General features: G+C 33.6%; 3 protein-coding genes across 4 annotated transcripts; 2 read left to right on the top strand and 1 right to left on the bottom strand.

Moving 5' to 3' along the window:
* Positions 1-348: 348 nt before the first annotated feature.
* On the top strand, positions 349-3,057 carry LOC100819837 (psbP domain-containing protein 2, chloroplastic). The gene is made up of 3 exons (XM_003523167.5): positions 349-903; positions 1,928-2,083; positions 2,578-3,057. The coding sequence occupies exons 1-3, from the start codon at positions 589-591 to the stop codon at positions 2,830-2,832; spliced, it is 726 nt and encodes a 241-aa protein (XP_003523215.1). The 5' UTR covers positions 349-588; the 3' UTR covers positions 2,833-3,057.
* A 2,692-nt stretch (positions 3,058-5,749) lies between these two features.
* LOC100814670 (amino-acid permease BAT1 homolog) lies at positions 5,750-9,423 on the top strand. 2 transcript variants are annotated; one of them, XM_026128282.2, is made up of 8 exons: positions 5,795-5,949; positions 6,084-6,203; positions 6,319-6,501; positions 6,941-7,060; positions 7,147-7,338; positions 8,015-8,320; positions 8,473-8,655; positions 8,883-9,423. In XM_026128282.2, exons 2-8 carry the CDS (start codon positions 6,141-6,143, stop codon positions 9,372-9,374), a joined length of 1,539 nt encoding a protein of 512 aa, XP_025984067.1. In that variant the 5' UTR covers positions 5,795-5,949; positions 6,084-6,140; the 3' UTR covers positions 9,375-9,423. The 2 variants fall into 2 exon arrangements, with proteins under 2 accessions (XP_014630348.1, XP_025984067.1); XM_014774862.3 differs by having other exon boundaries at positions 5,750-6,203.
* Positions 9,424-9,571: 148 nt separating this feature from the next.
* Positions 9,572-15,959, bottom strand: LOC100818765 (lipase-like PAD4). Its single transcript, XM_003523165.4, has 4 exons — positions 15,847-15,959; positions 15,257-15,590; positions 10,905-11,630; positions 9,572-10,493 (listed from the first exon to the last, which is right to left on the bottom strand). The coding sequence occupies exons 1-4, from the start codon at positions 15,867-15,869 to the stop codon at positions 9,675-9,677; spliced, it is 1,902 nt and encodes a 633-aa protein (XP_003523213.1). The 5' UTR covers positions 15,870-15,959; the 3' UTR covers positions 9,572-9,674.
* Positions 15,960-16,695: the final 736 nt, after the last annotated feature.

Here is a 16,695-nt window from a genome sequence, read left to right as displayed (position 1 = left end):
TACAAAAAAAAAATTTAAGTGAAGAAAATTAAAATCTTAACGGCAAAGATTAAATTTAAATAAGTAAATCTTCAGATATTAATATAAAAATAAAGACTATTCTATAAGTAATAAAAATATAGAATTATAATTTTATTTATTTTTCTTTATATTTAATACATTGTCATAGTATTTGACATTACTTTATTTTTATACTAAGAAATGAATATTTTATTACATATTGTTTTTTCAAATATATACATAAACACTAAATTTTGGTTTAAATATAGGATATTAATAATAATAGTGAAAAAAGAAATAGAAAACAACATATAAACAGCGAATTAACGATGCAGAGATAGGAAAAGAAAGAAAAAGTGGATGATAAGAAAAAATGAAAGGGAAAAATAAAATAAAATCCAATAGATAAAGTCTGAAATTTTTTGGACAACATAATCTTAGAAAGTGGAAGAGATTGAAAAGAAGAGAATCTGGATAACGATTCAGGAACACCTTCTAACTTCGATTCATCCTATGAATGAGGATGAATCATTGAAATTCAACCCAACAAACCTCAAACCAAATCCTTAAAATTTGCAAAATATAATAATGGCTTTGAGAAGTTGCTCTACCCTTTTACGCAGCACTTTCTTCCACCAACACCCTCAAGCTTCCAGAACCTTTGTCTCAATCTTGTTCCCCAGATCAACTTCACCCACTTGCATTCATGAATCCCACAAAGACATACACTTAGCACCTTCTTTCAGCAAGAGGAGCATTCTTCTCACAACGTTTCTGTGGGGTCAGGGTATGTTGTTGCCAAATGCCCGTGATGCATTGTTGTTGGCTCAAGAATTGGAGCTTCAGAGATACACGGATTCCGATGAAGGTTTCACTCTTCTTACACCCTCTTCTTGGACTAAGGTAAACTAAACTACTCCCTTTTTGGTTCAAACTAGTATATTGACTTGTGCACTCTGCAATGTTGATTATGCATTTTCGGATGTACTAAAATGACTTGTAAACATAGAAATAGGTTAATATATCCATAATTCATCCATATAGTTTATGGCTATTATATACTAAGCAGTTGGATATATGTGTCACTTTATCTGCTTAAGTGTGCCTTCCAAGAGTGTAATTCACTAGAAATTGTTAGGTGGTTTTGGATTATTATGGTTACTAATCTCTATATAACACATACTCGGGCTGCTATTAATTCTTTATGATAAGTTACAAAACTTGAATACTTGTCATGTAGAAATTGGTGGAGACCGATGAATAAGACAACAATGAACATAAAATCCTTAAAACATAAAGAGTAATGATAGCCCATTTTCGTTTTTGCTGCATAACCATTCTGTTTGGAATGTTTCCATTCATATTTAAGTGCAAATACATGACAACCCATCATGACACTCATACATACTGTCACCAAAAGACATGCAACCACTAACTTACAAGTGCAGTTTTGCCCAAAATAGAAGCCAACATAAACCCACTAATAGGAACATTACTTAGTGACCCAAGTAAGCAAGCTGAACAATTAAACATCATTACAACAGTAAACAAGAAAAGTTTTACAGTCATAAATTTAACAGAGACCATAGAGATATGGAAGTCCAAGATTACCTGATAATTTCTAGTGATTCACACAGTTAGAGAGTTAGCAAAATAGATGCTTGTTGCAAGTTGGAATTGATTGTTATATTATAGTATTTAATTAATAATATAAGATAGTATTTCAATATCAATAATAATGTAACTACAAACATCAACTAGACAGTGAGGAAAATAAAGGAAAAAGTGAGGAAAAATGACGTGAAACTGGCATCCCTTGATTTTTGACTAAAGTGTCTACCTGACTACCCCGAAGACAAAATTAGCATATCATGAATAATTGTATTTTTTTCTCCTAAAAGAAAGTCTTTGCTAATGTGGTTAACAGGTTGATAAAGCAGGGGCAACTGTGTTGTTTCAAGAGGCAGATATGGGAAGTAACAATATTGGGGTTGTGGTAAACCCAGTTCGTCTTAAGACCCTTGAAGAATTTGGGACTCCTCAGTTCGTTGCTGATAAACTTTTACAAGCAGAAAGACGTAAGGTAAAGTTGAGCATTTGGTTGTGAGTTGTGACCTTTTAGAAGAATTCTACAACATTAAAAAGTCCAGGACCACAAATGATGGAAAAAGGAGCTAAAATTCTCGTTAGCATTTGTTAGATCCTTTGTTGCATTTTTAAAACAATTTCAAAGTTAACAATGCTGTATGCATAGTGTATACTGTATAGATACAAAGAGATAAGCAAAGCTGGAGTTATGTGCTGACTTTAAGCGAACATTTCTGTTACTTTTATGACAAAAAATGACCATTCCATATTCAGAGAGCATTTAACATAGAGCTTAATGAGTTAAATTCATATTTGTGAGAAGTCGACCATTTCATATTTTCATATTCATATAGTACTTCAAATCCCAACATGTACCTTGATTGCTCATAGTAATACATGGCTGTGTTCTTAGAATTAGTGGATAGATATCAAATATCTATGTGATTGTATTATGTATTAACTTCTATTAGTTATTGCCTTGACATTCAGGAAAGTACAAAGGAGGTCGAGTTGATTACAGTAGCAGAAAGATCAGGGGAGGGAGGGTTACAGATTTATGAATTTGAATACAAGGTTGATAGTACCCGGGGAGGGATGAAGAGGATATTTTCTGCAGCTTTTGTAGCCTCAAAGAAGCTCTATCTTCTAAATATTGTTCACTCTGATAAACTAGAGATTCCTCTTGACCCAAATAAGAGAATGATTTTAGAACAAGTTCTTCATTCCTTTGATGCAGCAGCTTAAACTGTGGTATAAAAAATCCGGTTCTTCTGATTTTTTTATTCTTTCTTGAGTTTTGATTTGATTCCTAAGTTATGGATAATGACTTATGTTCAAATCCTTACATTGAAAGTCACCATTGTCAAGCTGACTGAAAATTTGAAGTGAATATTACACTAATTCTAGTGTTACCACCGTACTTGTAACCGGCATAATACTTCAACATGATATTTAGTTAAAAGGGAAAAACAGAAGAATGCTTGTGTACTAGTGTATATTTATAGACAGGTGATCTATTAGTTTTTTATTTTTATTTTTCTTGGGGTAGATGAACTGCCATTTACGTATTCGGGTGGTGATTTTCCAAATTAATTATTTCCTAGGTGAATGCTCATATGTGACAAACTGACAATACTTGCAATTGTTTTTGCTGTGCATATAGTTATCTCTTTGAAGTCTTATTTCTGCGCTAGCACAATAACACTCAATATATATAGTGGTTGAGCCCCCCTTCCATGCTTCCATTTTCTTCAATGGTTATCTGAGAAAAATAAAGTATATAGTTATGCAGTGAATTTCAAATTTATGGATACTAACACAGTAACATTCTTGGTCAATATATTGTTAAGTCCTGCTATTATAGTCGGAATTTTGGATTGCCCAGGAATTCATCATGACTCACGAGTACTAAATTTCTAGTCAATAGATAGTTATGCGTTTCAAGTTAATCTTGTCCTTTCTCGTGACAGATTTTGATGATCACTTCTTGTATATGTATCATGATGGTTGGTTTAAAGGCTTCCTTTGACCAGAAGTTTGTAGGTTCTACAAGCTGCTTCTACTTTTTCTTAGATGTAGATATAAACATCACGATAGCCCCTTGAGAAATCATGTTGTTAATAATCTACTTTTCTCTAATGTAAAAAAATAAAAATGGCACAACATTTTATAGAAGAAATCTACTGCTTCGGGTATATGGAATCTGATTTCTGACACAAACTAACCAAATTTTCAGGCCGAAGGTTTGCTTTTAAAATTAGACTGAGAGGAATTAAGTCAACGAATTATTTGTCATTTATTTGAGATTAAAGTATTTCTCCTTACATCCAACTGAATTGTGTCATAATCTTGTATGCATGTTTTGCAACCCAACACACGTAGTTGAGTGGAGTGTTTTTACGGGAGTAAAGTACTAAATTAGTTCTTCACTTTTGGAGGTGTTATCAATTTGGTCTTTGAGATTTAAAAAATATCAAAATGATCATTGACTTTACATTTTGTTTGTCACGTTAGTCCCTGTCGTTAGTAGTCTCCTAGCACCGTTAGTAAATATGTGATGTGGCACGTAAGTACCACTTGGACGCACACGTGAAACTTTCACATTAGTTACTTGTATTTGTCATGTAAGGAGAGACTAAATTGACATTAAAGGGACTAAAATGACATAATTTAGGTGATCATCTTTTTTACCAAAATATTAAAACCCTAACGGCTACTTTAACATTCACGTTTTCATTCCATTTTTCCTCCCACTCATACTCTCATCCAATTCTTATTCTTCTCCTATTCATCTTTCTCCATCTTTGTAGTTCTTCTTCTATTATTTTGTGGTCTACCATGTCTGCTAATTCAAGCACAAGGGGGAATATCACGTCAAACCGTTTTTGCTATTATCGTAGAAGAGTTACCATTCGAACAGCAAGGACGACAAAGAAATAATGAGAAACTGTTTTATGCTTGTTCATTACCACAAGTAAATAATGTTAATGGTGTTTTTTGTATTCTAATTTCTATGCAAGATTGAACATGGGTATTTTATGTTGTGTACCAAGATGCAGATTGATGTAATTTCTTTTCGTGGGTTGATGAAGACATTGATGTTGGTGCAATTGAAATAGGTAGAATAAAACCAATACCAGACTTTGATCTAAGGTTGAGACTGAAGATTCTGGAAAGAGAAGTTAGGATGTTAACATATTGTGTAGTTGTAGGGTTTGTAGTGGTGGTATTTTTAATTTTATCATGTAATCATAAGTAGAGAATATGATATTATAATTTGTTATCCATTGTAGTAGTGTTTCATGTTAAAGTAGCCGTTAGAGTTTTAACATTTTGGGGAAAAAGATGATCACCTAAATTATGTCATTTTAGTCCCTATAATGTCAATTTAGTTCCTCCTTACCTGACAAGTAGAAGAAACTTATGTGAAAGTTTCACGTGTGCGTCCAGGTGACACTTAACGTGTCACATCACACATTTACTAATGGTGTTAGGAGACTACTAACGGTAGGAACTAATTTGACAAACGGAATGTAAAATGGAGGATCATTTTGACATTTTTTAAATCTCAGAGACCAAATTGACAACGCCTCCAAAAGTGAGGGACTAATTTGATACTTTACTCGTTTTTATCAATACATAACATACTTTTCATGAGGCATTTTTTTTATAAATTAAATTTTATTAAAAATTACAAAATCACTAAAAGAAGTAGTATGACTTACATATATGATTTTCTATAAATTTCACCTAACAATAAAAACTATATTTAATAGAGTTGTTATGCTGGATAATATTTTTCTCAGAAGAATACGTGATATAAAAGCAACCTGTACTAGTACTAATAGGGAACATGAGAACATGACGAATGGATATGTTCTTGATCCTCCCTAGAGTTCAACACTTTTTTTTAATTAAATTCCATCTGTATCTTTTTGTGTCCACTTCCCTCTGAAATGGTCAACGAAGGCAAAGTCCAACAATGGAAATCACATCCATCAATTAATATATTTCAAACATAGATGCAATAAATCAATCCTATTCATCATTGTATCATTAATATAATACACAAAGCGACAAATGACACACAATTCTTTATTTGAAACTAACCAATTACTACGTTGGCTTATTATAAGAAACTCTACACATGCATTTACTTTTCAAGTTGCAAGAGAAAGCAACGCAAAAAAAAATAAAAAAATTGAAGGTTTGAATCCGTTTTCTCTTTCATAGTGTGAGAGAAAACACTGACGCATGAGTTGAAAAAGAAGCACGAAACATATTGCTTGTCCTTGTTACTTGCCACGAAAGACCATTCAAATATTGCAACTATGAAGATTGAATCTTTCAACTGAAATATTAGTGGGACTAGTCCAATATTATACATTGCTTGCAATCTTTGTTGGTTATATTTATGAGGTTTCTGAACTCTGAAGTAAGGTTTTTTCTTTTTCTTTTTTCTTATTTTTCATATTACGTTGGGAACTCCTCAACAGAAGCCTGGTTCTTTGGGGAGTGAAAGCAGCTTTGCGCTAGTGACAGGAAACACAACTATGGATTCAGCAGAGAAGAGGCTCAATGAGCTTGGTTACAAGCAAGAACTGAGAAGAGAAATGGTATTTTTTATTTTATTTTTTTTATATATTTTTGCCATCTTGTGTTTGATGGAGCTGATTCTTGATCCTAGTTTTCTTTAGTTAAATCTGTTTAGCTTTTCGATTTATGGTGCAGACTTTGTTTAAGACTCTGGCAATATCATTTTCCACAATGACCCTTTTCACTGGAATTACACCTCTCTATGGTTCTAGTCTTCAATATGCAGGCCCTGCAACTCTTGTTTGGGGGTGGATAGTGGTTTCTTTCTTCACTTGGTTTGTTGGGATTGCAATGGCTGAGATATGCTCATCCTTCCCGGTTTGTCTCTTCTCACAAAATTGATTTGTACAACTTGTTTGTAGTGGCAGCACTTCCAGGCTTTGTTAATTATAGAATGTCGTAACATTTTTATTGTTAAAGATATTCTGAATTGTTGTGCTATTCTGAATTTGTTTCAATCTTGAAAAAAGAAAATATGCGTTTTTAATTATAAAATATAGAGTCATTAATAGCCGTTTTGACCAATGGGAGTTGGGTCTAGTAGAAGGGGTTAGTTTGTTGTAATATGGCGAACCAAGGTTCAAAGCTTAACTGGAAAAGGTGTCTATAATTTAGTGTCCAACAATGTTTTTTATAGGACTGACTTTGAAATAGGATATCTGTGAAGGGGAAAAAACATTTTGCATAGAGGAAAATGGACATCATAAAAGTACTTGATTATGCAGAACTAACTTTGACTTCCAATTCAATCTAACAGACGACTGGTTCTCTGTACTTTTGGGCTGCCCATTTAGCTGGTCCAAAATGGGGACCATTTTCTTCATGGTGCTGTGCTTGGCTTGAGACCATAGGGCTTATAGCTGGGATAGGGACTCAGGTAATATGGTGAAACTTCTATTTTCTAGTCAATATTTTCAGAGAATGTTTACATGGTATAACCCATGCTTTTCATGGTTGGAAAAGGCATATGCAGGTTCACAAACGTTGCAGAGTATAATCCTACTCTCAACTGGCACAAATAAAGGTGGAGGATACTTCGCTCCAAAATGGCTATTCTTATGTATGTATATTGGCCTCACTGTTATATGGGCAGCACTAAACACATTTGCATTGGAAGTGATTGCTTTGATCGATATAGTTTCAATATGGTGGCAGGTACTATTACTTCCTTGTATACACTTTTAACTGCCATAGGATGGCCTAAGCTGTCTTATTCTGTTAGTAAAAGAACAGAAGTGAGTAAGGGGTGTTAATTGGTTTTGATTCACTCAATAACCCAAAAAAATGTTGCACTTTCTTAAAAAAATTATCTACTTTCGATTTCTTATTCATTTCTCTTAGGGCAATGGTTAACAATTTTCATATTTTTTTTTATTTATATGCACTATATGATGATGTTTTGGAAAAAGGAAAAGGTAATCACAAAGAATTTAACTCAAACCCCTCTATAATTTTTAAAATAAAAATAAAATCAAACTGAATGAATCAAACCAAACCAAAATGTTCTTGATCAGGTTTGTCTGGTATGGATTTGGTACAAAAGAAGAAGAAAATTGCAAAACAAAAACAAACTAATTCAATCCATTGGCTTAGTTTAAATTTTTTTATTTCCTAAAACTGAATCAAGCCAATTCGTGGACACCCTTAGAAGTGAGAGAGAAAGTTGTATTAGTTTATTTTGATTAAACACAAACACTCATAGATCTGCATATGGTATAACTAATAAGTGTAAATTTCTGTAAATAATATCCTGAAAATTTCATGATATGCTCAACAATTTTTAAGGTTTTTGGGTGATTAGGAAGTAACACATTAATTTATTCTGTGTCAGGTTATTGGTGGAATTGTGATAGTCATAATGTTACCTCTGGTAGCACTGACTACAAAATCTGCTTCATTTGTATTCACACACTTAGAATTGGCCCCTGAATCAACAGGAGTATCAAGCAAACCATATGCAGTCATTCTATCATTTCTTGTCAGCCAGTATTCTCTCTATGGCTATGATGCTGCAGCACATTTAACTGAAGAAACCAAAGGTGCAGACAAGAACGGGCCTATTGCAATACTAGGTAGTATTGGGATCATTACAGTATTTGGATGGGCTTACATCTTGGCACTTACATTCAGCATTCAGGTAAACATATGTAAATCTAAGTTACTAATAAAAATCTTGAAGATAAAACCAAGCAATAAGCACCTCTTTTGGTTTTTGTTCCCAAGGAAAATGATTTTATGATCCAATGGATGATAGTAAGTTAGTAACACCACTTCTCAACTCTGATGCAGGATTTTGGTTACCTTTATGATCCAAACAATGAGACTGCTGGAGCATTTGTTCCAGCACAAATACTCTATGATGCATTCCATGGGAGATATCACAATTCTGCTGGAGCAATCATTCTACTATTTGTCATTTGGGGTTCATTCTTTTTTGGTGGGCTTTCAATTACTACAAGTGCTGCCAGAGTGGTAAGCACAGAATCTTTTTTATTTTTGCTCTTTTTGGTCATTAGGTTCGGCAAAGTGGTGTATATCTTTTATGAAAAGGAAATAGTAGATTATCCAACATTTAGCTTTGATTACATGTTACTAAAGGCTTGAAAAGTAATGGGGTTCTGTATGCTTGTGTCTGAACCGAAAAGATATTAGGAGAATAATGACTCCTTACGCTATGGTGTATCGCAAACAATTTTCAGGTTTATGCTTTGTCTAGAGACAAGGGAGTTCCTTTTTCACACTTATGGCGGCAACTGCACCCAAAGTACAAGGTTCCTTCAAATGCAGTGTGGCTCTGTGCTGCAATCTGCATTCTTCTTGGTCTCCCAATTTTGAAGGTCAATGTAGTCTTCACTGCAATAACTTCAATATGTACTATTGGATGGGTTGGTGGTTATGCAGTTCCTATCTTTGCAAGGCTTGTGATGTCTGAGAAGAACTTCAAGCCCGGGCCATTTTATTTAGGCAAAGCAAGAAGACCAGTCTGTCTGGTGGCATTCCTATGGATTTGTTACACATGTTCTGTATTCCTTTTGCCAACTCTGTACCCAATTACTTGGGATACTTTCAATTATGCACCAGTTGCTTTGGGGGTAGGTTTGGGTCTAATAATGCTTTGGTGGCTTTTAGATGCTAGAAAATGGTTCACAGGGCCAGTTAGGAATATTGATATTCAAAATGGCAAAGTCTAACTTTTATAAGTTTAAAGAAGGAATAATTGGTGGAATATCATTTATCTTTTTTTCCTGTGTTGATCTGACTTCAATGTTCTATTCTATGGTGAACAATATTGTTGGAATCTCCATGCCATCATTCAATTAAAAAAGGTAAGAAGGATAACTGATTTGTTTTTGTCACACTTCTTGTAAGCATTTAAGTAAAATACTGATTAGATCAAGCCATAAGCACACTAGTTATTTTGCAAACAAGTAGTTCATAGGCATATTACAGATTACAGAGTCAAGCTTATTTATTGATTTCATTTAAAATTACTAAGGAATTACTTCTCCATCCAGAAACGGGTTAAAGTGGTGTGAAAACGTCTTCACCTTTGCTTTGAGTTCCCTCAGTCCTCTTAAATCTTCCATCCATATACTGTAACTTGAGTTCTTAGCAAGAACATCTTCAGACACCTCCTTATTATCAATAAGTTCCATAGCATACTTCTCAAATTTCTCAATGTTATCCCACAGCACAGCCAACTTTGTTGTGTCACTCTCACTTCTAACACTATTCAGCCAGTCCCTTGCTTCCTCCACCCTTGCCCAAAAGCATGAATCTTGGGTCAAACTTGCAAACTTGCTCCTCCTCTCATTATTTTCTTCGGTGTTGCCCATTGCATCCTTCCACCACCTATCAAAAATCTCATACCTCTTCTCTCTGCCATGCTGTATGTAATGCCCCTTGGTTGTGTGCATCCCCTTCCCATAATATTCCGCAATATCTAGTGGCTCAACCAATAGTTTGTAGAAATGTGAAGCATTGACCCATTTAGCCCGCACCGCCACATCATGAGGCAGCTCATTTCTCTCCCACATTTCAATCACATTGTTCCAAAATCTGGCAAGTTTGTGACGATTCATGTTGACTTTCATAGCCATTTTTGAAGTGCTCCTTCTCCTCTTGAATAAGTCGTAGTATCCCATTTGATCAACTTGCTGGTGACACCAAGCTTTGTACCATTCTATTTCGGTCCTATAAGGCACAAACTTTGATAATGTAATTGATAAGTTAGCAGCATTCTTGGTTGGTGAAGGACCCATCCTCCTTGTCATCTTAAGGCACTCCTTGGCAGGTTCGATTGCCGATTCCTATATATAGTAGAATGAAAGTAATTTGTTTAGTAAAATGTCTACTTCCAGTGGAAATTATGAATCATGTGTAGCTAATAATAATATTACTGTTAGTGAGAAGACAAAGTTACTCATTCTACATTCTCAATCCATGTTCAATAAATTGGCATTTTGGTGTTTGCGTGAAAAAGATAAGAGTGGAAGAAATATCACATAGTGGCTGAGAAATCATTGTAAGACGTAAGTCCTAGACCACCACGTGTCTATGGTCTCAGCCAATCTTCACGTGACATATATAGTCAAGTTTTTCAATTTATGAGAAAGAATATAAAACTCGACTATGTATCACGTAGAGATTAGCGGGATCCATGATAGTTTAAGATCACGCAATAATTTCTCCATAGTGAAGTGACAAGATAGTGCATTTACCTGGTTACCCAAACCTGAAGATTGAACCGACAATTCAAGTCCTGCTTCATAGCTTGAATCAGGAATATTCCCCTGCACGGAATTGTTCTGGTTCAAGAATTGTAATGACAAATTCTTAACATAGTCTCCATACTTTAGATGGTCCTCAATACTACAAGCTGGGGAAACTGATGCAAACATCAAATGCAACATCTTTATAACAGAAGTTGCACAATCCACACACACTGCTCCATCTGATGAAACAAAAAGGTAGCTCCCAAATGGGTGAAACAAAACAGGTGCAGACCCTTCTTCATCTTGTGTGGCTGCATCCAAGTGACTCATCACAAAGTTGAACAGCTCTTTCTGTTGGTCAGAAATTGGAACTGCAAGCTTCCCAAAGCCTGGAGCAGTCATGGACAGTTGCCAAAACTGAAGCAGGAAGTTTATTTGAGCAGTGTAAGGTGTTATGGGAGCAAAGAGAAGCCTTGGCATTATGTCATGCTTTGAGACCACGTGACAGAAGTTACCACCCCATCTTTCTCTGAGAATGGCACGTGAGAAAGAGCCATTCCCTAGCATGGGGGAACCGAATGTGATGCACAAGACTGACACAGAAATAGAGGAATATGTCTGGTGGAGGTAAGATAGTAGCCAAAGAGCACATAGAGAGGCTGTGGCTCCTCCAATGGAGTGGCCAGTTAGGACAATTGATTTGGTCTTGGAATTTCCCATGAGTGCCAACATCTGCATGGTAATACTATAGTTAGTTAGGAATAATATTAAGATTCTAGGAAAACATATGTAAGGAACAATAACAAAAAAAAAACACTGTTTCAAGGTTGTAATATGGATTATTAAATTGATGAATAAAATGATTTAGATTTTATATGGTCTTAAACTGAACTGAAGAAGCCGCCGGAATTGTGAAAATGAAATACTTTTCTTCCGGTTATAGGATAGGGGTGCTAAAATCTAATTCAATCCATTAAACTCGTTAAGGAAAGAATCTGTTAAGTAAAAAATTGAAAACAACTGAATTTTTTTATTCGGTCTGGATTAATTTTTAAATCTTATTTTAAAAAATTATGAAGTAAACCATTCCGAACTGCATCTCTTACAATATTACTATTACTATATTTTTTCCATGAGGCTAAATTGTGTATGCTCCACAGTTTTTTCTTATACTACTAGCCAATTAAAATCAGGGTGAATATGACTTGTAAGATTTTTATTATAAAAGTCGAACAAATATATAATAAAATAATTTATAATATTTTATTCAACTTTTATAATAAATTTCTAGGATATATGTAAAATTAATTTTTAAAGTAACATAATCAATTTTGTTAAGCGTTTTATTTAATTGATAATTAAGACACTTTATTTGAGACATCAATAATCTTCGATAAGTTTTTTAGTAGTATAAAAAAAATATTAGTTTTAGCATTAAATATTTTTCCAATTCACCAATGATGTTAATTTCTCTATTCAACACTTATTATTTTAAGTACACAGTAGAATAATTATTCATTTTTTATTTTAATATAATTACATGTGCATGTATTTGAATTCTAAATTGTTAAAAGAGCATTACAAAATATTGATGTATGTTGCAAAAAAAAAAAACTCTGATTAACGTTCTTTATTCAATTAATGATTTAAACACTCTATTCAAAATTATAAAAAAAAGGTATACCAGATGATAAATTAATATAAATGATTTGTTTCCGGTTTTCCCAAGTCAATGGTAGTGATTTGTTCCTATTAATATACACACATTATATAATGATGATGAAGATATTAAATAAGAATAATGGATGGTGTATAATTTCTTCATTGACTCTGAAAATCTATCCCACTTGGAATCTTTCGTCAATAGCATTATCTACTTGATGGCGGAGGCAAATAATTGCTTCAAAATTGGAATATTATTATTGGAGACTATCTCATTAATGGCTTGGTTGGTAAATATAGCCAAAAATGACACTGAGAGCTTTTTAAGGGGACCCATGTTTGGCACGAGCTTATGGCCTTTAATTAGCCCGAGAGCACTTCACACGGCAAAAATCTTCTTTGCTTTTTGTACCCTACTTTATATTTAGAGTTAAATAAAAGGACAAAGAAATTCAAGAAATTTTCTCAAATAAAACAACGACTGACGCGACCAATCCATGATACTATCCGACACAAGAGGTAAACATTTTCAAGCTGAAGAAGACTCAAGTCCAAGTCTTTCTTCTTTTTCTTCTTCTTCATAAACTTGATTGATTCCAAACTAAATGATGATAACAAACGGACGATTAGTCGCATTGATTAATTACCTAGGACGTTTAATTGAGTTTGGAGTTGCGGATCATCCACCCATCTTGTAAAATCTAAAATATATTGTAAAATGAATGTTGCAAAATAGCAAAAACTAGTGTAACTAGTTAGTTTGATGAATGGTGACATAGTTACTAAAGTAGTTTTACGATAGTAGTATACTAGTGTCTTTTAACTCTATCTCCTATTAATTGTGATAAATAACAAAAAAAAAAATTAAGGTTCTTCAAAATAAATTGAATAAACAATGGATAGTGGAAATTTCTTTAAATTTTTCTATCATGTTCCATATATTTTTCTTTGCATTATTCTTGCTTAGTCAGTCTCACTTTCACCACGGCTTAACTACCACACAAAAAAAGGGAGATATTGTACCGGGGAAATTTGTGTGAAAGCGATGGGAAGAATGATGATTAATAGTGTAATATTTATCATGTCAATCTTAGCTTTTGGCTTTTCTTTTGAAAAATGTGAATGGATACTTTTTAGAGTGTATAAGTAGAATGAAAAGGGAGACAGAAAAAGTAAAATATGATAAATAATGTGATAGAAAATAAAGAGAAATTATTGTACAATAATAACTCCTTTTCTTTTTTTGAGAGAAAACTCCTTTTCTTTTCAACTTTAATCTTGAATTTTAAACTTCAATTTGATTGTTCTCTTTAAGATTGACTTCTTATTCTATTAATAAACTCGGTATAGTATAGTTCTGAAAATTGAAGAGTGACACGACCCCCACCAATCTCGTCACGTAAGCCGTCAATATATATAGAGTGCTATTTTAATTATTTTTTTTACGTGAACAACCACGCACAGAACCCTCTCCCACAAAAATCAGGAAAATGTTGGTATACGCCCCCATCTTGGAGTGCAAGCATGAGAAAGAACAAGAGATGACAAATAAATTAAAATGGTAAATATAATAAGTGATACAATACTAGAAAAATAAAGTGTATAAATATAATTATTCAAAAGAAAAACCCAGTGATCACTATTTGTTTATCATAAGAAAGGAAGAAGGATGAACCAGAAAATCACAGAAAAGAGACCAAAAGAAAGAAAAAGTAACAAAATGATGTGATAACTTTGAAACAAAATAAAAAAAGGCATAAAAAAAGATAAAAAGATATTGAGTACATGAATATTATGAGAAATAGACTTTGCATGGTAAGTAAATTTTTGTTGACTTTTATTGATTGATAATATAAAACTAATTTATAGTGATAGTGAATCAATATTAAATTTTATTATCATTGCAGGAAAAAATATTACTTAATGATGCATTGAATGTTATGCAATATTTCAATTAGGTTCTACTATTTATTTAGTGTATATAATTGCCTCTTTTAAATTTTAGTTTTTATACAGAAAAAAACTTGAAGTTTTACTCTTTATATAACTTTTTGTAGCACTTCATTGCTGACAAATTTTTTTATATATAGTAGATTTATATTCTCAGAAAGTGTTTTTTTGTGTTAACAACAATGACTAAATGTCTGTGTAAAATTTAAAACTTACAATTTTTCGTTTGAGCTACCTTATATACCTTTGGATAACTTTTGCACTTTTAATGAGTTCCAAAGGTAGGTTTAAAAAAAAATACAAAAGTATTCTTTTTCAAAAATACCTTCTATGCATAACAGTTATCGAAACATACTCTTTTGGCCTTTTGATTGTATTCATTTCTGTTTATGATACTGATTATACGAATAAAATCGTGCTTTAATTTTCTATATGTTACTGTATTATTTAGTTTAACTTCTTAGGGATTCTTTTAACATGATATAAATTCGCACATGTTACATACAGTACGTGTTATTGGTTTATCAAAACACAAAACATACACACAAGAACAAGCTTCGCAAATAGATCAGAGACAACACGATGCCAAAGACATTAACAAAAAATAAGAATATACTTCTTTCTATTTGGAAATTTATACTAATTTCTTTGGAGGTGTAAAATTTACAAAAATAAAATAAAAAAATTGTTTCTCCAAACAAAATCTTCTACACACACTTGTAAGGAAGAGTTAGGAATTAACAAACCTGTTTTTGAAATGGTTCGAAAAAGGTGGACAAGAGATTCAGCATCCCAGCATGCACCATCACAGGTTCATCGCCTTCCTTGTTGCGACGCCGCGCCGAGAACAGTGGCACGTCGCCGATGCTTTCCAACGCCACCAAGTTTCTGCAGATAGAGTCCGATCCCGCCGCCATTTCTACGCCGGGGAAAGCGACGTACACCACACCGCCGCCACCGTGCTGCTCAGTCATGAAACTCCTCGGCGCGGTGGCGGCCACGGTGGTGCACAGCCGCCATGACTCTGACAACAGCGGCGTCGACGCCAGGAGCGTTGCCAGCATATCGCTGGTCTCGAATCTGGCACGTATCATTCAAAATTATTAACGACATATATAAGCCTGATTAATTAGCGTGACTTTGTTTATTCTTCGAAAGTCTTAAGTTATTGTTGATTTTGGAGTCTAGAGTTGTTTTCTTTTTTTTTTCTTTCGGTGATTTGAATTGGGTGGAAAATTATTACTCGAATGAATATATCCGAGTATAAGTGGGAGGTGAACTCCCACGAAGTAAAAAAGTTGAGTATGATTGATGAGTGATGAGAGTGAGAACTTACGGTGAAGCTTCGTCGGCAACCATGGAAGAGTGATATTAATTCTTCCTTTTTCTTCTGTTGAAGTCTTCCGTGGGAGACTAAGGTTTAAAAGAATAGAGAACTCATGGGATAATAAGCTTTTGAATGAGTGATACTCTTTTTATACAAAATTTTGTCAAAATTCTATTTTTGGTACCCTAGTTTATTTCTAATTTCGGATTTAGTCCCTCTATAATTTAATTTACAAATTTGGTCTCCCAATTTTATAAATCCCTACAAAATTGATCCTGGAAGTCTGATTTGAACGTTGACGGTTAACCTCAAACGTTGACTGCCACGTGTCAACGTCTGAGTGGTTCCCTGTAAAGACTTCATTTTTTTAGGTAAAATTATACTTTTGGTCCCCTAGTTTTACTATAATTTCGATTTTGGTCACCTTATAATTTAATTCACACATTTGGTCCCTCAGTTTTCTAAATCCCTTTATAAATTCAGTCAAGTTTCATTACTGGATAAGTTGTATTTCAAATTTCAAACAAAAATATCATTGTCATACATAGGCTACTCAAGCAGTCGTATACACATCATATTGCATGGGGAAGCAAAAAAAGAAAAAAAAAAGAGGGAGTTATTACTATTAAAGTAAGAGATCTGAAAATTTCAAACCCAGGTTGAAATTCATGTGTCACTTTTCCAAGTTGAACAACCCCGGAAGTGGGAAAGAGACTAAGAGTGATTTTTCTCTGGGTTCCAAGTGAGTGAAAAACTTGCGATGAAAAAGAAGTGCGAGATTTATCAAGACTTATCATGTCTCTAGCACTAGTGGCTAAACCATTCAAAAGACCAATTTTGCAAGAACAATTTATAAAG

Source organism: Glycine max, chromosome 4 (assembly GCF_000004515.6).
Source record: "Glycine max cultivar Williams 82 chromosome 4, Glycine_max_v4.0, whole genome shotgun sequence".
Taxonomy (NCBI): domain Eukaryota; kingdom Viridiplantae; phylum Streptophyta; class Magnoliopsida; order Fabales; family Fabaceae; genus Glycine; species Glycine max.
The sequence above is the reverse complement of the archived record's forward strand: the minus strand, read 5'-3'. Positions and strand labels throughout refer to the sequence as shown.